Source organism: Trachurus japonicus, chromosome 6 (genome assembly GCF_045865225.1).
Source record: "Trachurus japonicus isolate A0001 chromosome 6, Traja_1.0".
NCBI lineage: Eukaryota > Metazoa > Chordata > Actinopteri > Carangiformes > Carangidae > Trachurus > Trachurus japonicus.
The window spans coordinates 11,037,524-11,064,864 of record NC_140912.1 but is presented as its reverse complement, the minus strand read 5'-3'; the positions used below and the strand labels follow the sequence as shown (position 1 = coordinate 11,064,864).

At 42.0% G+C, this 27,341-nt stretch overlaps 3 protein-coding genes across 4 annotated transcripts in view; 2 read left to right on the top strand and 1 right to left on the bottom strand.

Annotated features, from left to right (window-relative positions):
- The first annotated feature begins 60 nt into the window (after positions 1-60).
- Positions 61-9,056, top strand: irak4 (interleukin-1 receptor-associated kinase 4). Its single transcript, XM_085778707.1, has 11 exons — positions 61-450; positions 633-778; positions 1,483-1,656; positions 2,529-2,689; positions 2,778-2,842; positions 4,030-4,144; positions 4,231-4,340; positions 4,533-4,719; positions 5,956-6,018; positions 6,802-6,966; positions 8,694-9,056. The coding sequence occupies exons 1-11, from the start codon at positions 290-292 to the stop codon at positions 8,748-8,750; spliced, it is 1,404 nt and encodes a 467-aa protein (XP_085634833.1). The 5' UTR covers positions 61-289; the 3' UTR covers positions 8,751-9,056.
- On the bottom strand, positions 9,057-18,420 carry twf1a (twinfilin actin-binding protein 1a). Its single transcript, XM_085778708.1, has 9 exons — positions 18,343-18,420; positions 16,857-16,937; positions 16,500-16,678; positions 15,277-15,372; positions 14,516-14,620; positions 11,836-11,961; positions 11,146-11,296; positions 10,911-11,032; positions 9,057-10,336 (listed from the first exon to the last, which is right to left on the bottom strand). The coding sequence occupies exons 1-9, from the start codon at positions 18,365-18,367 to the stop codon at positions 10,169-10,171; spliced, it is 1,053 nt and encodes a 350-aa protein (XP_085634834.1). The 5' UTR covers positions 18,368-18,420; the 3' UTR covers positions 9,057-10,168.
- A 1,568-nt stretch (positions 18,421-19,988) lies between these two features.
- Positions 19,989-27,341, top strand: part of tmem117 (transmembrane protein 117) — a 49,513-nt gene continuing 42,160 nt past the window's right edge. The window contains exons 1-2 of one of the 2 annotated variants that reach the window (XM_085778704.1): positions 19,989-20,390; positions 21,912-22,219. In XM_085778704.1, the coding sequence (XP_085634830.1) occupies positions 20,329-20,390; positions 21,912-22,219 (370 nt within the window). In that variant the 5' untranslated portion in view covers positions 19,989-20,328. Of the gene's footprint in view, positions 20,391-21,197; positions 21,448-21,911; positions 22,220-27,341 lie in introns of those variants that run through there. The other variant, XM_085778706.1, reaches the window with a different exon arrangement.

Below are 27,341 nucleotides of genomic sequence, written 5' to 3'. Positions count from 1 at the left end.
CTTTTTCCTCTCTGCTCTCTGTGACTTTCATTTCCGCGTAGTAGGAGGAGACTGTGAGTGGGACATACACGCTGTGTTACGTTTCGGGAAGTTGTGCAATTTCGGAAAAAACACATTCTACTGGTGTTTGAGAAGTATATCTTTGTTATCGTTCCGCATTTATTGGTGCAGTCCGTGGAGGATAATAGCTAACGTTACACATCCGTCACTAAGGGCTCAGTAAGTTGTAGGCTACGGAACATGTCGGTATTTAGAATAAGTGTCAGATGAACTCTAAGTTTTTAGTACAATGAATAACTCAGTAACTTCCGCTACTTACATTCGTAACCTCAGTTTCAGTTTACGTCGCAGGCTGTCCGATTTTTTAGACCCTCAGGACAGGTGGAAAGACGTTATTGTCTCCATACGGAAGCCGAGTGGGGAGCTGAGGTACTCACAGCATCATGTGAGGTACGTTTTTATAACAGGTGACATCAATCATCAATCAGATCTAACCTACTCACTGATTTCTGATCATTGATAACATACTATCTATCTATCTATCTATCTATCTATCTATCTATCTATCTATCTATCTATCTATCTATCTATCTATCTATCTATCTATCTATCTATCTATCTATCTATCACAGGAGATTTGAAGGCCTTGTTGCACAGGGGAGAAGTCCCACAGTGGAGCTGCTGAATGACTGGGGGACCACTAGCAGCACAGTGGGAGAACTGGTGGACGTTTTGAGAAGCCACAAGTTACTGGCTGCAGCTAGTGTCCTGCTCCCTGGTATGATTTTCCCAACCGGCTTTACATAATTATAACTGTATTCAATGGCATCATCCAATTCTTGAAACATCATGTCCAATGTTTCTTTTGGTCAGAAAATTTGATCCATTTATCAAAAAAGCAGTAGGCCTACATATACCTGTCCAGACTGCAGTCATTAAATTAGTTTGTTTCATTACATTATTGATTAAGGACTATGCACAAAAATAATTTCCTACCAAGGTGAACAGGGCTTTGCAACAGATTTAGCTTCTACCTACTTTCCACATCGACTGTGAGTGATGAGGTGACAAACTGTAACAGAAAGGCACAGTAGCAAAGATGTTGCTAGAACGTCTCCACCACTAGTGTCAAAAAGTTACAGTGGAAAAACAATCATGTATTCAGACCAGTATTTGTTTATTTTATTTTACTTTTGTTCCATGCCATTAAATTGGTCTTTCCATATGAGATCCACATACAAATGAAGACATGTGTGTTCAAGTCAACGCTGTGTAATGAATAGGCTACTATTCATGTTCTAAAACGGGTGAATAAAGGAAATGTTTATAGAGGCTGCACAGAATGATACACAAATGCTTGTTCTGAGCTTTTCACAAAATGGTTTTAGTTATATTAGAAATCTTGACATAAACAATAAAAACATGCCTTTGATTTGTGGACCACAACCAATAATTTTCATGTCCTTTTTCAACCAACCACAGTGGAGGAAGAGGCCCCCTCACAGGCAGAGCCACAGCCACATGTCTGTCCAGTAGTAGTCAAAGACAGTGAGCTCCCTACCCGGCTGCTGGGAGAGAGCGAGACACCGCCGCCTCCTGTCAGCTCCACTCTGCAGCCACAGACTCCACAGGAGAGCAGTGAACCAGGACAAACAGGTGGCTGCACCTTTAATTCACATTTTGACGTGACTTTTTTCAGGCTACACCAACACAGAACCTGTAGAGAGGCTGACAAGTGACATGTGATCTGTAAAGGAGATGGCTGTGAACCTTATCTTCAGTTTAGATTCTTTAAGTGTTAAGCAGTCTGTAAGTGTTTTATTGAGATGTAAATTCCCATTTTGTTGAAAGTTGCACATTTTATCAGTTGAAACATCTGTTAAACTACTTTAAACAGGCCGTGGTGGAAGAAGCATTCAAATCATTTACTGAGGTGAAAGTGGTAATTCCACCATGTAAAAATACACTATTACACATTTAGTTCAGCATCCTCAACTCAGAAGTTACAACGCAGAGGTATTACCAGTAATGTGACTCACATGATGATTGAGATAATCAATATCTGAATTACATGTTAATATTGCAGGTGGGGATGAAGCACATTTTAAATACTTATTATACTGTTGATTAGTATAATCCATCATAATGCATTATATTTGAACAAAAAAAAGCACTGCCAAGCTTTGTGTGTAAATCTGGGAGGTAACTTGACTTGTTCATATAATAGTCAAAATAGTAAGTAAAATAGTAAAGTGTTAGCTGACTAAAGTAGAACTATAACGCAACATAAAATGAAAATATGACATGAAAGTATCTTATTATTATATCTCAGTAGTTGAGTGAATGTACCCACACTCCTTCACCATGAGCAGCTGTTTGATCTTCTCTTCTGTAATGGTGATGTCTTGATTTCCTCAGGCTGGTGTTTTGGGGAAGAAAAAAAGTAATTTAATTGTCCAGCAGGTGGCAGCAGTTGGACCTTTAATCACAGACATGAACATGGCAGTTTTGTGTGTGTCCTTCATCAGGTTTCTCTAGTTTCATGTACCATGAGCTGATGGAGATCACCGGTAACTTTGATGACCGTCCCATGTCAGACGGCGGCAGCAGACTTGGAGAGGGAGGCTTTGGCACCGTTTACAAAGGTCTCCTCAACAACACACCTGTAGCAGTGAAAAAGCTCAATCCAGTGAGTGGAAATATTTCTTTTTCATACCAAGTCGCAAACCTTTGTAGATATTGTAAATCACAATTGCAAAAAATATGATCTCATCTAGATGGATGACGTTTCGCCGGACGAGCTGCATGTTCAGTTCTACCAAGAGATCCAAACTCTGAAAGTGTAAGTTCCATCCTTTGTCCGTATCCTGCTAAATCAGTTTGATTTAAAGTGACTCACTGACACCTCATAAACATGACATTTCATTAGAGGAGAGGAGACGAGCTGTTTGTGAAGCAGACGTCTTACTCACAGTAATGGAATTTGAGAGAGGGAGAGAATTAATAGCTGTGGGAAAAGAGAGTCAGACATCAAATACACTTGTCTCAGATTTAATGGATGTTTACACCCAATTATTTTCATTAGTGCTATTATTTATAAAGTACATGTCTGATGCGGATCCTGTTAAAACTTTGTTTTTTGTGTGGTTGATGGGGTTTGTCCTGATGACAGCTATGATGGTGCATTATAGGACTGACACTGAGGAATTGTTAAAGGAATAGTTAAAGATTTTGGGAAACACTTTAAGATTGAGTATATGCTGTCACAACTCACCATTTATGTCTTTTTGCTGCGCTGGCTTTCCTCTGTGTGGTAGGCTATGTCCTGTGGCATGGTGTGGTGCTGTAACAGACAGTAAGTCGAGTAGTTTTCAAGGCAAATGCAGAGACTGCTTGCCGAAAAACTGCCCCCGATGGGAACGCGCATCAGCAGTTTTGCATGAATTTACCTCGAAAACAACTCAGTTTGGTAACATTCTGTTATTATCTCATAGCGTGGTGAATGTGCAGGTCACAACTTGTCCACCAGAGCCTTTTGGAGTTGTTGGATTGTGTATTTGATGAGTTTGATGAGGGAAACCATGAGCCTCCGTAGCGTAGCTCTGAGCAGCTCGCAGCTCTGCTCCGCCGTTCTAAAAATAGCTTGCACCAACAATTAAAGGTAACAAACCTACTCCTAAAACTATAGGGATTATGGCAATGGACCAATTTGGCAAAATGTTGAACTATCCCTTTAAAAAGCCTGATGACTGTAGGTACAAAGATCTTTTATATCTCTCCGTACTGCTTCGGAGAGAGAGGAGCCATCCACCATCGCTTTTTTCTTGGTCCATCAAGGTGTGGATGAAGTGGATGATCTGAGTTGTTCAGAATGGCCTCCACCATCTTCAGTGTAGCCTACATCTCTCCGCCAATAAAACAATACACCAAATAAGCACTTTTACCAAAAATGTGGAACTATTTCTTTACACCCACCCTACAGTACTGCTGGTTCATTATGATAATGCTTCGTATCTGTTTGCTCCACAGATTAAAACATGAGAACTTGGTAGACATGGTCGGATTTTCCTGTGATGGAAATCACCCGTGTTTGGTGTACGCCTTTATGGCCAATGGTTCTCTGCTAGATCGCCTGGCTTGTCTGGTGAGCACCACCTCTGCCGGCTTCTGTCTTTTACTACATCAGCTGTCGCACAGATGGTTCACTTGTATGCTTTTTTGCCCTCTCAGGACGGCAGCCCTCCACTGTCATGGCAACAGAGATGCTTGATAGCTGAGGGGACCGCGCAAGGCTTGGAGTATCTGCACAGCAACCATCACATCCACAGAGATGTCAAAAGGTAAATATTTATTACTGACCTGTAAATCATCATTTATTAAAGGAATGGTTTGACATGTCGGCAAACACTCTCATTGACTATGCTGTAGAGAGATAGATGAGAAGATCAATACCACATAGAAATTCAGCTACAGTAGATGTGATTAGTTCATTTAGTTAAAAACTCATGATGGGTTGTTTTTTTCCATATTAGTGCAAATATCCTACTAGATGAAAAACTTGTGGCAAAGATCTCAGACTTTGGGCTGACGAGAGCATCAGCCAAACGGACGTCGACAACCATGATGACAGAAAGGATTGTGGGTACCCGTGCATACATGGCACCGGAGGCCCTTAGAGGAGAGATCACGCCAAAATCTGACGTCTTCAGCTTTGGAGTGGTAGGCTCTCCGCAGACACACACACACAGGACACACACACAAACACAGATAGGGATATATTGTCAGTATCAGAGGTGTATAAAGTACTTGAAAAAAAAAACTAAGTAAAAGTACAAATACCATAACTGAAAATGACTTTGGTAAAAGTTAAGGTTGCCCATAAGAAAATCACTTGAGTAAAAATCTTAAAGTAGCTCACATTAAATGTACTTAAGTATCAAAAGTACTTTGTGAAAGAATATACTCAAGTATCAAAAATACAAGTAAAGTACAAAGTATTTTTATAGTACACATAAAAAGAAGCAAAAACAAAACAAAAATGGCTCTCCCCTTGTTCTCTTTATTTCACTTTCAGGTGAGTGAAATAGATGGGGTATGATAAAACAAAAGAACACCTGAGCAAACATGCAGAGTGAGGGAATCAAGTGTCTGTCTGCCTAAGAACACAACAAAGTGCCTCCTGTGTTAACATCTTCCATGTCTTCCTCATCAACGTTAACTACCGTACGTTGTTCTTCTCGGACACACCATTCTAGATAATCCTTTGATGATTCATTAGCCTATATTTTTATTTTAATTTGTAACGAGTAAGGAGGTGGCAAATGTCAAAATAACGCAGTAAAAGTATAATTTTTAACTTTTAATTGTAGTAGAGTAAAAGTTCAAGTTCTGATTAAAAGAAAAACTCAAGTTAAGTACAGATCCTCAAAAAAAACTATTTAAGTAGTGTGACAAAGTACATCTCTACATCTCACTATCCACCTCTGGTCAGTATGGAGAAACTGCCAGAGTAATGTAAAATCTAAAACACAGCTCAGCAGAGTGCAAAGTCCTTCTAAACCACTGACACACACATAATTGCAGGACACAAACATTAGAGTATACATTTCTTCCCATGTGTGAAAGTAGAGCTGTGTGTTATGTATCATCTGTCATCGTTTTATAGTAGAAAAACTGATTCTGTTGAAAGGCCCAGCTGCACTGTACTGTAGTAGCAGCTTTAAATGCAGAACATACTATCCATTGTTTGACATGGGCTGAATGATTTATAGGATCAGCAACAGTATAAAAACTGCCTGACCTTCAGTATAGCACAGCGCAGCTTCATTCGTCTTGTTGGTACAGCTGTGGAAACAGTGCGGTGTCTGTGGAGGGCACTTGGCACGCTGCGAGGTAATAAAGGTTTTTCTGTCGTCCGGAGCCGTGTGATTAACCCCATCTCTCTGTCATCTACAGGTGTTGCTAGAAATATTGTCTGGACTCCCGCCAGCCTGTGAAAACCGGGAGCCACAGCTCTTGGTAAGCAGCAGCACAAAAGAGGCTTTTCAGCGTGCGGGGCGATCAAGCAACAGTTTGCGATTACATCTTATTAGAGGCTTTTCATTAAATTAGTAAGGGAGCACTATCAGTTAGTAGTCATTAAAGAGCAACTGAAATGGATTTGAACCCATGCTTCACCTGTGCTGATGATAAGCTGGGCAACTTCCACTGCTGTTCACCCAGTGAGACACACACTCATTTACTGGACTGTAGCCTTTACAAAATGGATAAATCAAGAACCTTCAGAAAGACACAATTAATAATCTTAACTTAAAGGGATAGTTAAACATTTTGGCAAATTGGCCCATTGCCATAATCCCTATAGTTTTAGGAGTAGGTTTGTTACCTTTAATTGTTGGTGCAAGCTATTTTTAAAATGGCAGAGCAGAGCCGCAAGCTGCTCAGAGCTACACTACGGAGGCTAATGGGATTTCTTGGTTTCCCTCATAAAACTCATCAAATACACAATCCAACAACTGCAAAACTGCTGATACGCGTTCCCGTCGGGAGCAGTTTTTCGGCAAACAGTCTCTGCATTTGCCTCGAAAACAACTCCCTCCCATAACGCTCCATTATTATCTCATAGTGTGGTGAATGTGCAGGTCACAACTTGTCCACCAGAGCGTTTTGGAACTATCCCTTTAACTAACTAACTTAACTAAACAACATTTTCCTCAAATTACTGCTTTTAAAGTTGACTGCTGCCCTCAGTCACCTGTTATGCGATGTCCCCCCCCCCCCTCCCTCCCTCCCTCCCCCCAGATGGAGTTTATATATGATATAGATGACGAGGATGAGGAGCTGACACTGGAGGACTTTGTGGACAAAAAGATAGGAGGCTGGGAGCTGAGCCAGGCGGAGACCATCTACTCTTTGGCTTCTAACTGCCTCCATGACAGGAAAAACAGACGTCCAGTCATCAAGCAGGTACAGTGGAGAAAGACGGCGGCAGATTATTAAACGGCGTCGTTTTAGTGTTATCCCTTACCGGTGATGCACTGCCACCAAAAAGAGGCCAAACATCACACAAACACTGTACACAACAAACACTATATAGCAATGATCGTTCAATGATGATTAGAAAATGCATTGACCACCAAGATCATTTTTTTTACTGGGTGGAATCAAACCCAGGATGCACTACACTTTTTTTTTTTTTGTGGCCACATTAACACGGCTGCTTCTTCACGTGGCCGCCTCAGTTGCACCATTACGCGGCCATTGTGGCATTTACCCATATTGCCCTATAATTATTTTTTTATTGTGCAATACCAGTGACAAACATTAAGCAAACATAAAGACACGACATAGCACAAGACAGGAAAGACCTAACACAGGAGTCAGAATAAGAATCAAAACAAGAAAAGAAGAGAGTGGGTGTCAAAAGCATCTACATGCACTTTAAAAAGGTGAATCAAGCTGCTTGTTTCATTTTCACTTTGGGAAAAGTCTCACATAGTGTTTAGGCTCTTATTTTGAAGCAGCAACAGATACGTCTTTGAGGTTGCATTTGCACACACCAAGACAAACCTGAGAAATGTAAACATACCATATAAGGGATTCAGCAGCTGCGTTGGTTTTACACACAGATATCAATAGTGACATTATTGCTGTGTTGACTTCATGTGAATGGAAACTGAGGTTTGACCAAACTTAACCATCTGTGTGGTGAAGGTCTTTGTTCACTGTTGTCTTGAGGGCACAGAGAATAGTAAGAGGACGAGGTCGCTGCCACACCAGCAGCTCTTTGATGCTGCGCTCAGCCACAGCCGCTGTGAGCTAAATTCTAATCTCAGCACTCGGACGTGCTCGCAGCGATGATGCTTAATAAGCTGATGGTTAAAAGCATTTCCAAGGCTCATGGGTATGTCATTAGTCTGGAAGATATTTTAATTCCTAAACCAAAGGATTGACAAAGGGACGAGTTAAAAGGATGCAACTTCTTGGACCTGAGTAGTGAACTGCAGAATGACTTTGCCACTCATGCAGCCATATATTAGTGTGGCCAAAGAAAAGAGAGATTTTTCATTTACTGTGGAACAAACAAACACTTTAAGGGATAGTTCAACATTTTGGCAAATTGGCCCATTAGTCATAGCAGTAGGTTTGTTACCTTTAATTGTCGGTGCAAGCTATAATATTTAGAACGGCGGAGCTACGCTATGAAGGCTCATGGGATTTTTTGGTTTCCCTCATCAAACTCATCAAATACACAATCCAACAACTCCAAAACCATGTAGTACAGTTAACATCACACGGGATTTGCTGTATCCTTGCTTCCATATTCCACGTTGTAAACGTGTTTTCTTGTCTGTAACAACATCTATTGCACGTCTGCCCGTCCTAGGTGAGGGATCCCTCTGTTGCTCACCCTGAGGTTTCTCCATTTTTTTTTCCTGTTAAGCATTTTCTTGGGAGTTTTTCCTCAGTCTATGTGAGGGTTTAAGGGCAGAGGCTGTTGTTATGATGCTATGTAAAGCCCTTTGAGACAAACTTTGTAAAAATGGGCTATACAAATAAAATTGCTTTGCCTTGGTCAAATGTTTTTGTGTTTAATGTACAGCTCTGTTCTGTTTGTTTAAATGATAAAATACACAAGTTAATGTATTTGTAGACGGTATCACGGTTGTTAATATTAACATCTGTCTTCACAGGTCCTGTCAGAGCTTAAAGGAGTTGTCAAAAGCATAGCAGTGGATTCTCGGGAATAACATCCCAGAGAAGATACAAGATACACAAGCCTGCTCCAACCAGTGCACACACACACACTGATTATATTTCCTTATCAACAGTTTCACACCAGTGGATGCTTGTAGACTGTGACTGTTCAAAGGTGATTTTTGCATCAGTATCATTTCTATGTGAATAAAATTTGTTTATATCTCAGTTTACATTAGTGACTTTATTTTTGCTACGAAGCGTAAAGCTTAAGATTAAGTTGTGCTGAAGTTTTTTTTTTCTTGCTCGTGTATTTATTGTGAAGACTGCAAAAGGAATAAAACTATTGAAACAGAAAATGTGATTTAAATATTTTTTATTTTTCTCCTTTTAAAAGAACGATTTGTAAGAAAACATAAGACCAAACATGATTTTTTTTTCTATTATAATGACACCGTATGAATATAAAGGGATTTTCCCTTCGAACATGAGGTGAGCTTAGTAGTTTGCCTAATATTAATCAGCAGACCAGTGGATGTGGCAACATTTTTGATCAAGGTACTTATAGAACTCCCTTTCCTATCCGGTTACTTGGCTTTCCCTTTTGTTTTCGGGAATCAGCAAAGTTCGAGTAGCTTCCTCTTTGTGAAATCTGAGATGTATTGATGTAATATTTCTGGAAGCCCCTGTTCTTTCCACTGTGATCCTCACTGACACTGACAATCACCAGAACAGACCAGACTGTTTCTTAATCATAGAGCATCACACAGCTACAATATGTACATTTACAGCACTTGCATAGAAAAATAAGTTTCTCAGCAGATGATTTTTTTTTCTCATGTAAACCACAGTTATATCAAAAAAGAAGTAAATTTTCCAATATAAAATGCACTGTTAAAATGAATCAAGAGACACAGGTGGGATCATTAAGTTGGATCTTTTCTGCTTTGGAGCACCTCATTGTGCAAACAGTAGGAAACAAATGGAGAACACATGGAACGTGGAAACATTAATGGACACAGACTTAAGGAATGCAAGTTAAGTATTTGAGCATGTGAACTCAAAATAGGGGAATTTCATCATATTGGCGCAAGTTCACAGTCGCACTAACATTTCTCAGAGCTGGCAACGCGGTAAAAACCTCAAGTTTAACTTGTTTGGGCGTCTTTGAATTATTGTAAATTCATAATATTTTTTTTGTGACTGTACTAACATACATAAATATGCTTCCATTTGGCGAGCTACAAATGGAAATTCTGAAGTGTGTCATTGCTCAGTTGTCCTTGGCGTGCATAGCTGGGTCTCTGGGTGACGGTGTGGGATTTTGAGGTTGTTGTCTTATTCTTTTAAACAAGCGTGTCGAATATGATTCCCCCCCCTCCCCTCCCCGTCACAGGAATGTTCCACTGTGGAACGTGCTCAGGGTGGAGGGAGGTGGTGGCGGCGGTGGTGGTCGGAAGCTGAGATCTGTTTAATCTTCCTCCTCTCCCTCTACGGGTGGCCGGGTGATGCGGCGGTTGCCCCTCTTCCCCGCGGGGCCTTTGGGCTTGGCGAAGGCCTGCTTGTGTGCATGCTGCTTGGGATGCACCTCCTCGTACATGAAGTCACTGGTCAGTTCGTCCCCGTTGTCGATCTCCAACTGTGAAACACAGAGAAAAGATGGAAGACGAGCCACACAGGAAAACTGACTTCACGTTTTTCTCTACTTTATGACAGTTATGAGATATTTCTGATGTGTTATCAATTACAAAAACCATTTCAAGGTCTGTATGACCCATACCTCTCATATAACCTTATTAATTCTGAAAACTATTCTCTCAAACTACTTTTTTTGGTCATCATTCATATAAATGGTAAATCATCATATCATTCATATGAAGATATTTCTGTCGCTTGTCTTACTGCTTTTAAGTGAGCAGGAAAAAGTCAATCAAATCTGATCAAATTAGGGCGACAACTATCAATTATTTCATTATCAATTAATGAAAAGTAATAAAAAGTTGTAATAAAAAGTAGATAATTCTTGATCTGATCATTACAGAGTCCATTTTTACTTCAATGAAAATAACTGCTAATTGAATTTGAATATTTCATGAAAACATGAATACTTTAAGGTTTGGAGTCATGGTTTAAATTTGACTTTTGGAAAGTTTCTGACAAAAATAATCCAGATTCTTATTCTGTCAACCTCAGTCTGTTAACATCACTCTTACCTTTTTCTCAATCTCAATGTGGAGATTGTTTTCCGCCATGTCCACCAAAGGGTTTTTGCAGCTGGAGTACAGCATCCTCTCTCGGATGCTACACTTGTACCCAGGCATAGAATAAATGAAGACTGCAAATGAAAAGCAGACGATGAGAAGAGTGGAAACAAAGAACCGTTCAGAGCTGACTGGAATAATAGGAGGTGTGGCAGCTGTTTATAATCCCTTGCGGGCATCTGTTCACCTGTGGACTCTAAGTAGTCGCCTTCATGGGAATGTTTGTAGAGGAAGAAGTGGTAACGTGCGGCATCTTTAGGGATTCTCAGCGGCAGGTCTTTCAGCTCCGTCGGCTCGGTGCTGGACAACCGGATCAGCTCCTGCGCACTATCTACTTGCTGTTGGTGAGGAAACAAAAGAAAGTTTGTCTCGCGGTCGGTGGTGTTTGTCTGTGATCATAAAAGGCCCTGCTTTGAATTCCAGAGCAATTAAGGAAATATGGGTGTGGACACATCCCAGGTGTCTGTGTAAAACATTTACTCAACAGAAGCTGCTGTGCCGCTCAGCACTCAGCGCTAAAGCCTCACTTGGTAGATTCAACAAAGCATTCTGCTTTTTGTGAAAAGCTTTTAGGCCGACAAACAAAACGGGAACTGAGACAAGGCCGCAAGAGAAACACAATTATTCCTTTGTACTTTGAACTGATCACATCTTGTGACATGAACCCTTTGAATTTCAATGAGAAGAATCGACACAAAGGCTTTTTGGGCATAAAAACGAGCCATTGTGTCGGTCTGTAAACAACTCCTGACCGAAAAAAAACACATCACCCGACAAGATAAGACAAAAGGGAGCAGAGAACTGATTTGCTGGTTCAAAATTCCTGACAGGTCAAAGGTCACAGGTCACCTTCACCTGACGACTATTTGGAACTCACCAGTTGTACGTAGTTCACTTTCTTGTCTCTGAAACGTTCAAGTGCCGCGACGGCGTCGTGGTGAAGAGGGAAAGCCACTCCCTGCAGAGTCTGGTGCTTGGTGTCCACGCTGATGTCCGTCTGCACCTGAACACACCACAAACACAGACACAGGTGAAAAACATGAGGCACTTCTGCTTCTCATTGTCCCACTGTGGTCACTGTTATACACCAGGTTAAAGGGATAGTTCAACATTTCGGCAAATTGGCCCATTGCCATAATCCCTATAGTCATAGCAGTGGTTTTGTTACCTTTATTTCTATATTATATGTTATAATACTTTTATTTGTTGGTGCAAGCTATTTTTAGAACAGCGGAGCAGAGCCGTGAGCTGCTCAGAGCTACGCTACGGAGGCTAATGGGATTTCTTGGTTTTCCATCACCAAACTCATCAAATACACAATCCAACAACTCCAAAATGCTTTGGTGGACAAGCTGTGACCTGCACATTCACCACGCTATGAGATAATAACGGAACATTATGAGACAGAGTTGTTTTTGCTGCTGCATGACAGGGGCAGTTTTTCAGCAAGCACTCTGCATTTACCTCTAAAACAACTCACAATTCACAATTTGTCCACCAGAGCGTTTTGGAGTTGTTGGATTGTGTATTTGATGAGTTTGATGAGGGAAAAAAAAGAAATCCCATTAGCCTCCGTAGTGAAGCTCTGAGCAGCTCGCGGCTCTGCTCCGCCATTCTAAAAATAGCTTGCACTGACAATTAAAGGTAACGAACCTACTCCTATGACTATAGGGATTATGGCAATGGGCCAATTAGCCAAAATGTTAAACTATCCCTTTAAAGTTAAAATGTAATTGGGTCACTGAACAGTGCAAACATCTAATCATCTATTGATATGCACATTGATACAGAAACCTGCTTCAACACAGGTGAAGTTTCACAGTTGTTAGTCAGCATGTCATTGATGTATTTATATTCACAGGACTTTATAGAAACACACCCACACACAGAGATGACACTATAATCACATCATCTGGACATGCTTGTGACATCACATCATGCCGATCATCCTACATTATGGGTCAAACTAATGTTCCTCCTCTTTAACCATATAAGGAGATAAACCAATACCCCTCGGTTAAGAGGTTTCCACTGGTTATCTTGGTTTCCTGCTGACTCATGGAATAGAATAAATGTTCTTTATTCATTAGCAAGTAAAAAAAAAAAAAAAGGTTTACAAGTGCAACAAGCAGCTTGAATGGCGGAGCGTGATGATTACAGATGAGGTGCTTGTATCAGAAGTGACAAGGCGCCTCCACGAAAAATCACAGAAAACTGGAAATGCTTGGGGGATTACACTGATGGATTGCATCTATTTTTAGAGCCTTGTTCCCACAAAATGAAATGCCGTGCAAACATGATTGAGCCTCCGATGTAGCTACCTCGCATACCAAAAAGGATTGTGTTTTTTTTTTTTTATATCCATCTGCTTGGTAAAAAGGCAGGAGGGACTCAGAGGCACGGCAATGATAAATATTTCAAAGCCTCTTTTTTTTTTTCTCATCTAGGCTGTACAGATTAATGGTATATCATCTTCCTTCAACAGCTGGTCAAGTGGGACGAGCACAAACCTCACTTCCTATTTGCTGCTCTGCTTTTAATTGACTGTACTTTGGAGAGGGGAGTGCGCCACTCAGAGCACTTCCTTATATGGTAAGAAAGACAGTTCTTGTTTATGTGGCAGACGGGGAGCATTTCTATTAGCACAGGTTGTCTCTCTGAAAAGAGAATGACTTGATTATGGATTTTTTTTTCATTCAATCACTATCCCAGAGTTTGAAAAAGTGAAACTTCACATGCTGCTTTTATCGCCTTTCTGTCCGGCCCGGTGTAAATACTGTCGGCGTCATTACCAGCCTATCAAGTTACAGGATTTTTTTCTTATCTTATCACTGTGACTTACAAAAGACAGAGCACAATGATACAGCTCATATGTGCTCCATGCAAAAATCACTGCCAGGTACTCAAAGCTGCAGAGATCTCCCATTTGCATGTATCTCTCTCAATATGGAAATTCTTGACATGAACACTCATAAAAAAAAGGGCTCTTCCTTTACCGCGTCCTTGCTCGGGCTGAACAGGGTTCTACACCTGTAAACAAAACCTTTTGTTATGGCGCTATGAAGTCTTGCTGTACCAGCCTAATAGATTCCTCTTGGCCAACATCCTGCTGTTCCAGTGCATCAGCATCTTTGCTCTGTGGTCATACTGCCAGGCAAGCATATGCACACTTGCACTAGTGCTGACCTTGTGCTGTATGGAAGGATGCATCGCCGGCCTTCATTGATACTCCACACAGTTTCTGGTGGGGATTTACAGCACACACACACACACACACACACACACACACGGACACTCACACACACACTCATACAGAAGATGTGATTAGGAGGAACAAGGCCGTGAGCTGAGGTAAGCTATTTCTCCATCCACCGAGGCCTAAATGTGTTAAGATGACGTTGTGTCGTGGCATTTCAGAACTGAAACAGAGAAGACCGCGCCCTTCGAGCCGTACGACCTGTCAACAGGTGATGTTTACTGTGCACACAACCACAGCAGAGTACGTCATCTTGTCTTACATGGAAGAGACGGTGATGATTCTGTGTGTATATTTTTACCTCGCTGAGTTTAATCTGTCTCAGTTCCTCCTCTGCTGCAGTGAGGGGCAGGGGAGCCGCCTGCGAGGTCAGATATTTCTTGTATCCGCTAAGATTCAAATCATCCTGGGGGCCAGAAAAAAAAAAAAAAATCACAATGACACATCAAACCACAACGCAGGCTAACACACTAATGTGTTATTGCTCACATCAGTTGCCATAAATACACTGCCTGTCCAAAAAAAAGGCACATACTAATATTTCGTCAGACTGCCTTTAGCTTTGATTACGACATGCATTCGCTGTGGCATCGTTTAGATAAGCTCCTCTAATGTCACAACATCTATTTCCATCCAGAGTTGCATTAATACTCAATGGGGTTCAGGTCTGGAATCTGTGGTCACATTGGACCACATTTCTTCCTTGAAGATGATGGTTCCTCACTCTCCTTCCAGTTTTTAATAATTATAACCCAATTGTAATAGTCTCAGCAATATCATTGGATGTTTTATTTGCTTGATACCAATAATTTGACCCTTCTGAAACAGACTTACATCTTTTCCACGACCACAGGATGTGTCTTCTAACTTGGTTGTTTAAGAAATGAGACTGCATCAGTTTGTGTTAAATAAGTTGTTGCCAGCTGAAACATAATCATCCTTGCAATAATGTGGCGACTTTTTTTTTTGGATGAGCAGTGTATATGAGACTGAAGCATGAAATATTCTAGGTGATGCTTTTCACGTCATTTAAAGCATTGCCGTGTGATCAATCCGACCAACCTTTGTGGTGGCGAAAATCTCGTCCTTGATGTGCCCGCCTCCAAACTCTTTCTTCAGTGTTGCTCTAGTAGCAGCATATAACATTTTAGGTCGCACCTGGAATAGAAAAGAAAATGTTAATCATCATTTAGAAAAAAACATGCTGCTTTTTCAACTTTCTGTTGTAAGTTTTATTCATTAGTTGTTTTTTTTATGACCATGTATTATAGGTACGAGTTGGATGCATATCTGACCAATCTGAAATTTCCATTGTATATATCCATATCTACTTGCTTGCAATCTTCTTCTGTGCGTTCCCTACCACAGGACTACATTCCTTAGTGTCAACTCCACTAGTAAAACTGAAAAATGATAACAGGTACCCACTCATAAAATGCCCCCATAGCACTACTAATGGTCAAATACTCCACATGGTACCTTTAAAAACCTTGTGTAACCTGTCATAAGAAGCTTTATAAATACAGCTGAGTTGACAAACCGAGAGCCAAACCAAAAACTAGACTACACTTTTGTTTTTTTGTGAATCAAAAGAGAAGAAAACGCACTGAGCCATTCCAGTCGAGGCAACACCATGCAGTGGTTGTGAAACAGTTTTTGCAACTTCCAGACAAGCCTCAACCTGAAGCGCTGCGCTTTTAGCTGGAGGACGGGAATGTGAACTCAGCTGTGCCTCTCAGAAAGTGAAATTGAGAGAGCCGGAGGAGCGCTGCAACATCCCGGATGGCATTTTATTTCTTTCGGCCCCGACCTCTCCTTGCGACATTCCTCTTTCCACTGCTACAGAAACAACATTTGTGTGTCTATTTGTCACCGCTATTGTGAGTCGCTATGACTCCACATTACAAGTGGTTCATCAAGTTTCAGTTTGGACCTGCATAACAAAGACACTGTATCGGTCAAGGCACGCCGAATCCAAAACACAGGCGTTTGCATGACAAGGAACAACACAGTGTGATGCTCCTGCGCCACCTAAGAGAAGTATGTGTTTTAAATCACACACCAGAAGTTCAGAGTCAGCGACATGTGATGTGGAAACACCATAAATAGCCTATATTTGGATTTCGAGGGGTCTGGTGAGAAACGATGAACATACTGCTGTCAGCATTTACAGTATACTCCTGCTTTGATGTGGCCGACCCCACCCATCTGACACTCAAAGCAGAGGAGGGCAACTACTATGTAATCTGCACAGCTACTCATTACAGCCGCTAGTTTTCCCTTACAGCAGAGTGGTCCGGTGACCAGGCCAGGAAGATCCACTCGTAGCCCTGGTTGTTACTGGAGTCCAGTCGGTACAGAACGTAGCAGGGCAGGTCATCCTCGAGCAGCGGCAGCACTAGGGAGTCATACTCCTGGTCCCACTTCTTCGACGCTTTCCTGGTGGCACCCAGAGTCAGCTGCTCTGGAAAGCAGATGTGTGTGTGCGGCAAAAAATGTCAACAGAGCATTAAGACTGTTAGTCATGCCAACACTGTCAATTGTCGGGGCCTTAGCAAGTAGCTTAGGAGAAGTACGAGATAAAAGTTTTCTTGGCAGAGGAAGCTGTAAACAAACCCCCAGGTCTCTGGGACACTGCTCACCATCCTCGATGATGATCTTTAAGGCTCGATATTGGTCTCCGCTCTTGGCACTGGCAAAGACATCCTTCACATCGTTCCCCGCTGAAAAAATACACAAAGAGAGGGTCAGTGTCTGTTTTCAACAAATCCTTTCTTGACAGCAACGCACCCTAGCTAACAACCATTTTCAGCTCTGCATTCATATCCACACTAAAAAGCTTCAGAATCTTAATAGCCTATAGAAGCAATCAGATGTCTCTCATGCTATACCTTCAAACGCTGTAGGGGAATTCTTTTGTGCAATGCACATGATAACCAGAAATACAAAATGTTGGTTTCCAATGCAACACTTCACTAGCACAGCTGGGACTGGAGGTTAATCACCTCTGACACCAAACTCTGTCTCCACTTCACACTCAGACCAGCACCTTGACAATTGTATCTGCAGTGACTCTGCAGTTTCTTTCCAACCTATCAACCCTGCAACAGCCAGGGAACATGGCAAAGTACAAATACATGTAAATCAGCAATAGCCTATGACTTATGAATATGATTTTATTTAGATACATCAATGCAAAACTGTAGCAGTCAGGTAAATAAGGTAGTTAAGTAAATAATAAAAGAGCATAATAGATTTTAAAAACATGTACATATGAAAGGGGGTTTTGTGTTATCAAGCACTTTGATTTGTCACTACAGTACAGACAGCCTGATCAGTTGTAGTCAGGTACTGGGTATAAAAGCAGTGTCAGTTCATGTAGAATAACCTCTGTATCAGGCTCTGCACTAATGTAAAATAAGCCAAGGTTATAGAAACATAAAAATACTTTACTCCTCTTCAGAATAACACATTTAATGTCATTTAAAGAGCAGTGTTGGACGATGGCATGAGGCGAGTACAGACTACACTGTAGTCGCTATATCTGTATTCTTCCTATTAATAACTCAGCTACACTGCATATTATTTTTGCACCATGCTAAATGAAATCGTGGTTACAGACACAAACTAAATCTGCTGCTGTATAAACAAACCCACCGACATCTTTTGAGATAATAACACAGTGCAGGTAATAGCAGTGGGGCACTGACATATACAGGAAAAGCCAGCAGTTAGTTTAAATGAAGGCGTCGCCCATCCATTCAGAAAGCTGCACTAACGTTACTGAGTATAAGCTTCATGTAGCGCGTTAAAAGCTTTAATACTGAGAGAAATGAGCACAGCAGGTTTATTCTGGCTGAGCCGTAACCAGGCTAAACACTCAGAGATTATGCCCCATAGTCCTGGATGTGCCCAAACAGGGCACCGCTGGTCACACACACACACACACACACACACACACACATCACGGCGGCTCAGAGCTACAGCTAGGAGTGGCTAGCTAACTTGGCGTTAGCTTCTCGTTGCAATGAATTGTTGCTAAGACTTCAAGCACGTCCGGGAGTCACGCGCCCGCACAACAAAACGTACACACACACCGAGACGCTGAAAGCAGAAAAACGCATGTACCTTGAATACCCGTTTGATGTGACATTGTGTCTTTCGTCGGATAAAGGGCTGATGCAGCTGATCAGGCGAAACCAGGGCAGAGAAGCAGGAAGTGGACTACACCGACTGGAGCCGCCCCGAGTCTGTCGTCATCAACACCGACGTCACATGACCCCTTTTCGTTTGGATTGTAGATATCAAATGTAACGTGTGCCTTAGAAAAGGAAGGGGAGTCCTTTTCTAACTTTACCTATCCAATGTAATTGAAAAGATCTGAAAACTTTAGATTTTATCATTTTTATTTATTCTATTGTTAATATTATAATTTATAATCATATTTTACTGTGCCACTTTCAATTTGTATTGTCACTCAGTCTGCTGTATGTTGCTGTTATTTTATTTGCCTCATGTTGCATTTCCAATGTGATGATTCATTTAAAAAACAAACAAACAAACAGATAAATTAATTTGCAAAGTAACTGTAGCTGTTACCTACAGAAGTTCATCAAGCTTCTGAAAGCCTATGATCAAATATATATGGCAATAATCAGTAAAGTAGCTAGTAGCCTACCTCAGAATGGTAGCCTAAATAAATGTGAATATAGACAATTTCTCTAAAGAAATATAATACTAGACTAGGCTACTAACTAAAGCTTCAAAATGTATCGCTTTGTCATGTAGCCTATAGCCTAAGTTAAAATAATAATAGCCTATAGGCCTGGTTCTATAGCACCAAACAATAGAACAAAAAGTTTTGAAATAAATAAATACATAAATGAAAAAAAAGATTAAGGATCAGGATTACAGCAAATCAACCTGCTATTTCCTTATTTAGATTTTCCATTCTGATTTCCGCCTCTCGTGGCAGCAGATCCTCTTTGGCGTGAAATCCTGCAACATCTGGAAGCCACCGGGCTTCCTGTCTCCGCTCTCTGCCCCCTCCTTCTCGTTCAATAAAAAAAATAAAAATAAAGGAATAGACTTTATAACAGCAAAATCACATCCCCGTCAAGTGCGACACACGCAGGCAGATACAGCGGAATTACTGTGACCCAATCTACAAAATAAAAGCGCTTCTTCAAAATAAGAAAGCCATGTCGAGTGCCAGGCTAAAACTGGTGTTTGTAACTTGTAATTCGTGGCATTTGTTTAAAAAAAATATAAAATATTCAAATAATATTATATTTAGCCTATAGCCTAGTTGATTATAGGCCAAAAAGCTATAGCGAGAAGGAAACACTGAAGTCTCTCAGACTGTTGGCTAAATACAGTAGGCTACCTGGGCTGGGCTTAAAACTTAAATAAAAGAAGAAAGTAGGCCTAAGAAAGAAAACGCTGACCTGGGTGAAATTCAGTCGGCATGAGTGGCTTTTAGCCTATAAACAATTTCTCTAGGCCTAAATCTTTAAAGTCATGAAATTGCTCATGTCAACTTCAGACATAGCTAAACAGACGATCATTTTGGCCTTTGAAAATATACATGTAAAAAAATAATAATAAAATAAATGTAGGCTATAAGAAATCATTTTCATGTAGCCTAATATAGGCTGCATATTCCCTCGTCAATTTAGGCTACATAAAAAATATCTTCTGCGCTCATCACGTTTTATTTTGAAAGGAATGTGCGGAAGTTGTGTATTTGTACTGGCTCTACCTTGGCGCTGGTGAATCAACGTGTTGGGCACATTGCGTTACACTGATGCCCCTGCTGTGTGGATCCAGATACCTCCATCCTCTCCGCCGCCGCCGCAGCAGCAGCAGCAGCAGCAGCAGCAGCACCGTCCCATCTCCATCTCCATCCCAGGAGCTGCACCGTCCGGCGGGAACCCGCTGACGAAGCACCGCCTGGCTGAGCTATCCCGCCCGGCGCATGGACGGTCCAGCACAATGGCAGAGGATTTGGGGGTGCCTCTGTCGTATGCCAACAACAGGTCGCATGGATAATCCCTCTACACCCCTCTCGTATCCTCCGGTGTTTGGGATGATTAGAGCGCCGCTGTCGGCTTGATGTGGCAGGAGCGGGGCTCGTCATCCTGGCTGACGACTGAGAGGAAAACGGCGTGGAGCAGGTGCGTTGGTGATTTCATTTACCCTACCGCACATGCACAAATAATACCGAGGTGCAGGTAGGAGGGATCTGCACGATTTTTGGCCGTCCCAGATCTCACAGGGTGCACCAACATCCAAGTTGTGTAATCTGATCCATCTTCCAGCCCAGCTTGTTGTGATATCTCTGAGAACACCTTGGCTCTGCAATGTGACATCTGGCGTCATCACTGTATAGTGACATGAGAGGAGAAGTGAGTGGTCGCAGACTTTGTCTTTAACGCGATGATGATGGTCCATTCAGATATTGCCAGAACTGGCACGAATAGTGGGGTCATCATAGCGTATTTCCTGCAGCTCTCAGCGATTGTTTACATTGGCCAGGCCAAATATAAATGCATGGTTTATAGGCAAGCCAGAGAGTTCAGAGGATCCACCATGACCAAGATGAAATCACTGATCTTACACATTCTCCTCACTGTATTTCCATCATAGCTTATGAGTCCTTTCTGAGTCGACTTTGCATGCACTTCATTGCATGTCCTACTACCCCGATGCATTTCTAATAATGTCCAATCTGCATGTCCAGGAAGCCACTTCTGTATTTTAGCTGGATCATAAAGTAGTCCCACCTCCAGCACCATCAGACATAGCAGATGATGACAAGACAAACATGCTGCTGGTGAAATTTAATAGCCACACAGGCTTTCCACTGTGGCAGCTCTATTTCTGAAGCCATTACATCATTCCAAATTCCCAACTGTGGAGTATTTTAGGAAACGGTGTCAAAACAAGGAACTGGTTTGGGAAGTTCAGTCCGGCAAAGTCAGACCAGCCACAGGGGGCTGCAGCGAGGGAGCTCAGAAAGAGAGTTGGGTGTTTAAAAACACACAGACAGAGCGTCGGACTGTCGAGAAGTTACTCAAGCGCTGCTGCTTGGCAGGTGTTCCCGAGCAAAGCGTCATCGTAATGCTGTCACTGATTTTTGTGTGGAGCAGTGAGCAGACAGGCTGAGAGGATAAGCCTTTTAAAAAGCCAGCGCTTTACAGCTAAGCACTTGAAGAATATTACCTTATCCAGGTATGACACATACACCTCAGCTTGTTTTCTCTGACTGATGAAGAACTTAAAGCTTAAACTTGTGTCTTTTGAACAGCAGTGTCTTTATTACTGAACTCAGTTAACTTTTTAACCAACTTTATTAGTCTCCATGCTGCTGGTTCTCTGCAGGGCTGTTATGACTAACCAGTCAGATCAGGAACTCTCTGTTATGTTTTGTGTAATCATTTCAGTGTCCATGGGAAAAGCCTGTCCTCGTGCCTGCAAGTCTGCATGTAGGTGTGTTATTGGCACTGTCGCTGTACTATCTGTCTGAATTTAGCATAATCCCAATCTGTACCAAAACCTCAGCTATTACTAACACTAATCTGAGCCTGAGAGATGTTTTCACCATAATCTGCCCTTCTGATGTGAGTGTCATATAATCTCACTGAAAGAGGCACTTTCTCTTTCTCTTTCTCTCTCTCTCTCTCTCTGACTCCCAGGTGTAGTGTGGCTGGGGGGCTCAGCAGGATGGAAATAGATGCCCGGTTCCGCTACTATTTCCAGCACCCGTGGTCGCGTCTCATCGTGGCCTACCTCGTCACCTTCTTTAACTTCCTCATCTTCGCCGAGGACCCCGTCTCGCACAGTCAGACGGAGGCTCATATGATAGTGGTGGGCAACTGCTTCTCCTTCTTGTTCAACAAGTACCCCGGCCTGGGATGGAACATCCTGAAAGTAGTGTGTTGGATCCTGGCCATCATCACTGGCATGCTAGCTGGGAAGTTTATATTCCACCGCCAGCTCTTTGGTAAGTCATGCGCACAATATTGCAGAGGAATGTGCAGAGTAATGGCCTCGGTGAGGGAGGGAGCCCTCCTCCTGACTTCTTTCTGTTGTGGCTGTTCATTATTGAGAAGGACCCTTTTTGCACTCATATTCCATTTTTTTGTGAATGGTAATGTAATCAGATGTAATCTTAGTATCTGTCCGCCTGCATCCATCCTTTCATTTTAACTCTTCTCTGACGCTCTTCACACTCATCATCAGATCTGGGTCAAACAGTATTTGCTGATCTCTTCTGTTTTTTTTTTGTTTCTGTCTGATTGAAGTAGGCTTCAGTTAAGGATCATTTTCTCCATCTGCCCATTGGTTGATAAAATAGATGAAACATCGGGTAAAATGCACGTTACTGTTTTTATAAAGCCCAGAACGACAATATCTAGGTGTTTGTTTTTGACCAACAGTTGAAAACCTAAAATAAATTCTATCACAAAGTGCAAGCTCAGCAGAAACTGGTGAATGTTTGGTGATTTAATTAGAAAATAAATAAATAAATACTTTTCGCGTAGGGTCCAAGTAGATGGGTGAGGTTGCAGCAAAAGCTAGTCTGTTATTGGAGGATGTCACAGTCGGTCGGTTCTATACATTAGAGATATATTAGCTCCAATATGATCTTTATCCTGTTTGAATGCTCATTAGCCTGGGGACTCTTAAATGGAGCAGAGCTGTTGTTAACTGTATTAGTTCCACCTGTGCTTTTCCTGCTCTGGCAGATCAAGTTGTCTGCAGTGAAAGTGGCCTGTTAGGAGTTATCGTGGTGTTAAAAGCATGCGTAATAACGGTGATGATTATCTGAGTTCAACTCAAGTGTCCCACTAAGCCATGCAAGAGACCAATGTCTATTATTAAAAATCCTATTTTATTGAAAGTAAAGGCGCCACCTGACCTGTAAATGTGTGATGATAGTGCCAGAACAGCCCCCCTGGACCCAACATCCAACCATGTCCAACCTTCCTGTTTTATCAAATATCAATCCTCCTCAATCCCATTCAATACCAACAGCTGCCCCATCACCAACTTCCCCATCGGTCTCTGACTCCCTGGCCTCAACACACACAAGCACTGTACCAATCCAGAGGGTGTAGCAGCCCAAGGGAGTCTAGAGAAACTTGATGTTACAACACCAGGGAAAGTCTCAGAGACGCTGCTAGGTGACCCAGGGATGAGTTCCACAACAAGGTCCAGAAGGCCACTGCATAGTTCCTCACCAAATCCGTCGGTAGCACTGTCTGTAGTCCATATTTGACCGACTGCTGACTGAACATCGGCATTTGTGCCGTTGCGCCTGTGCAATTTACCAATCTACAGTAGGCTGCAATCTGTGTTTAGCCTGGTTGAGAATCATGAGGAATACAGCCAATCAGAAGAGAGTCTGTGGTTCATAGCTAGACATTGAAGCCTGATTCCTGATTCTATACTATTCGTGATCAGTTTTAGTACAGAAAACCACACATGTATGTTCTGGATATCAGAACTTGCATGTTACATAATGTTAAAGGTATCATGTGTAGATATTACGGTGCGGTTGCATAACGTATTCTTGATGTTGCATTCACGTGAAATCGGGCAGAAGTCAGACAGTCAACAGACGCTGCATGTAACAGGATAAACAAGCATCTATGTAAACAAGTACAGCACAAGGCAAAACAATACAGGTGTGACAATATGTTGTCATGGTGATTCGTCATATTATATTCGTCATATTGTTTACCTGACCCACATTTTACTGTCTTTCTCTCGTCGAGTAAAATGACATCCGGTCGGTTTGCCGACGGCCGTCTGCCTGAATGCACCTGAATGCAACATCAGTGCCTCCGTCCTTCCTCACACTACACAGTGGTGACAGTTTTAACAGGCGCTACCTGGAAAATTGTCTCCCCGAGCCGACAGCTCCGGTGAGTTTCTATGGTTACCTACGGTCATGCTGCCACTGAACGTAAAAAATGGCGATGCAACATGGCAGCCTGGGTTCGGTGCGTCGCCCACCATGTATTTGTAACCACTTGTAACAACTCATTCTAAGGTACGAGAAAGCTTTCATTTGTATGCCGGTGTGCTTCGACTTCAGTGAAATACGTATTTATGAAAGCAATATTTGATTTTTGCTAATAAAAAGCCAAATAAGTTACATACTGGGGCTTTAAATAACTTAGACCTGTGCATTTCCTGTGATGACATATTATAAGAATCCCTGCAGCACGCCATCCATCATCTCTGTATGCTTCATCATTTAGTCAGTGCTGCTCACTTCCTTCACCTCTCACACCTCCTCGGTACATTTCCTCTTCTTTTTCACCCACTTGCCATTTTCTCACCTCTTCTCACAACATCGACCTTTTCTCTCTCCTGTCGCTCTCTTGCCACCTTGACTCTCTACTTTTCACTCTGCCCTCACAAGGCTGAAGTGCTAATCCCATCAGCTCCTCATTTGTTTAACCTGTAATAGCAGTTAGCAAGGCTTCCTATTCAACTCACATGTGTAATTTCTTAACAACTCACTTATGCCTGGTTATTATTGGCCACCCTGTCTTATCTTCTAAGCATGAACCATTAATGACTATAATTGGGGGACATGGTGGTGGGAGGAGGAGGAGGGGGGGAGTCATCTTCTCGGGGCATAAATAGAAAGCCAAGAGTGCATGATGACATGATACTTTCTGCAAATACTGAATCTTCACCACGGGGGAAATGGGAAATGGCTCTGAGGACTGTGTTTTCCTGTACATGGAGGACACTTAGTGGATCTGATATTACCAGCTGTTCCATCTGCTCAAGTTGCAATCGTTCCATTGAATTACTGTTTCCTTACTTAGGATCTGTGACAAAGTTTGTGGGGTCAGCAACTTGATACTGTGTGGGATCTTTGGAGATTTCTAGGTCTGAGATGGAGAAGTCCATTTGATATGCTGTAAATAAAGATGGCTCTGAAATACAATACGCCATCGTTTTTATGTACACAATGTGAAAATTCCCCTACATCCTCTTGAAAACAGAATACATCAGAGTGTTGTTTTGAAAGTTGCAAGACAACCTACATTGCTGATGTTCTCAGAACGAGGACAGCAGCGAGATTGTTATGGGGAGCTGGGTGCCGTAACGATTTCTTGGTTCGGTGCAATGACTTCCCAGAGTTCCCACTGGTTGCCTGGCAACCAAGACCCAAGTTATATGGAGATGTATATGAAACCATTTGAGTTGACTCTCAATCAGTCTCCCCTGATCCCCTGTGTTTAGAGATGTTGCTGAAGAAGCTAATCTTGTCATGTCTTTGTGTCTCTGGTTAGAAGGCAACTAAATCCTACTGGAGGTGAGAAGCACAAACCACCCACACTCACTGGATTAGTAACTTTGTGCAGTTTTTGCAACAACAGAAAGTTGTTTCCACTCTTGAAGTATTGAGAGTTTATATAATCTGACAGCCGTTCATCTCAAACGTCAAGATCTGAATATTGGATGTAACAGTCTGCAGATGTTTGTGTTTGACTCGAGTTTAGATGGCAGTATCACAAGTAGCTGTGGTAGAGGGTGTGTTCTGTGACCTGTTTTGTTTTCAGTATCAGTAATCACAAGCTATGAGTAATGTTAAACACATGCAAATCACATTTCACGTGACATAATAACGGGACGTTATGAGACGGAGTCGTTTTAGAGGTAAATTCATGCAAAACCGCTGTTGTGCGTTGCCTTCAGGGACAGTTTTTCAGCAAACAGTCTCTGTATTTATCTTGAAAACAACTCAGTCTCATAATGTTCCGTTATTATCTCATATTGGTGAATGTGCAGGTCACAACTTGTCCACCAGAGAGTTTTGGAGTTGTTGGATTGTGTATTTGATGAGTTTGATGAGGGAAACCAAGAAATCCCATGAGCCTCGGTAGCGTAGCTCTGAGCAGCTCGTGGCTCTGCTCCGCCGTTCTAAAAATAGCTTGCACCGACAAATACGAACCTACTGCTATGACTATAGGGATTATGGCAATCGGCCAAATTGCCTATCTCTTTAAATAATAACTTTCAGAAATGACTTGTGAAAATATTATGTTCACATCAAGGTATCTCAATATCCTCCACATGTGAAGTGAACTATTAGATGTTCGTTGGCTACAACATCAGGAGTCTTATCAGAATAAAATCTTGTAGTTCTGTAAACTCAAACAGTCACTTCATCTCAGATAGTTTTGTATTTTGTTTCACTTGGGAATGGACCACAGTGGGGCTAAGTGACACACTGATTGAGTAATTTAGGTAATTTAAAATTTTCACATACGTGTTTATAGTCTCACATGTGGTACAGAGTGCACCGTTCAACCTGTATAGCCTCACTGTTACTTAACCAACATTTACATGACTCAGAAAGTAGGTGCTTCATCACATGAACTTTAGACAGTGAGATTTACACCATACGGCCCAGTCCATGTGGACCATGGGCCTGCACACTTAGCTATATCAACTGGAGGGTATCAACAGAGACAGAGTGCAGCTCGTCCTGCAGCCAGGTACAACTAATGCACTTTAACAGGCCTCAAACAGATGGTTTGTGTTTCTGTGTGTGGGAGCGTGTACTGGTTGTGTGTGTGTGTGTGTGTGTGTGTGTGTGTGTGTGTGTGTGTGTGGCTGATGTAGAGAGCTAGAGAGGCAAATAGCATTCTGCACAACATCTCAGTAAAGCACTTACGTAATCACAACCCAGGTAGAGCATAAGAGCTGTAGTATGGAACGAGGGCCTGTGTAAAAAATTATCATCTATTATAGATTTGTCACACATGGCCCACCTACTGGGTATCATGTCTCTACTAAAGCCCTGCAGATCTTCATCAGCATGTCTCCTCTGCTCCCTCACATGTAGGCAGGCGGTGGGAACACTTCTGAATAGGAGCACAGTCCATCCATGCAAAGGCTTTAGTGCCTGAAAAAAAAAACACTTTGGAATCACAGTCTGCGGCTGCTGGGTTTTCTGGAGTCCCATTTTGAGAGTGTGTTTTGTGCTACTGTTTTATAGATGTGATACATTGCGTAACTGGAATGATTTTCTAGCTTCATGCTGCATGCAGTCGAGCTTAACTTCATATGCATTTGTCGCAAACCCGGGGAAT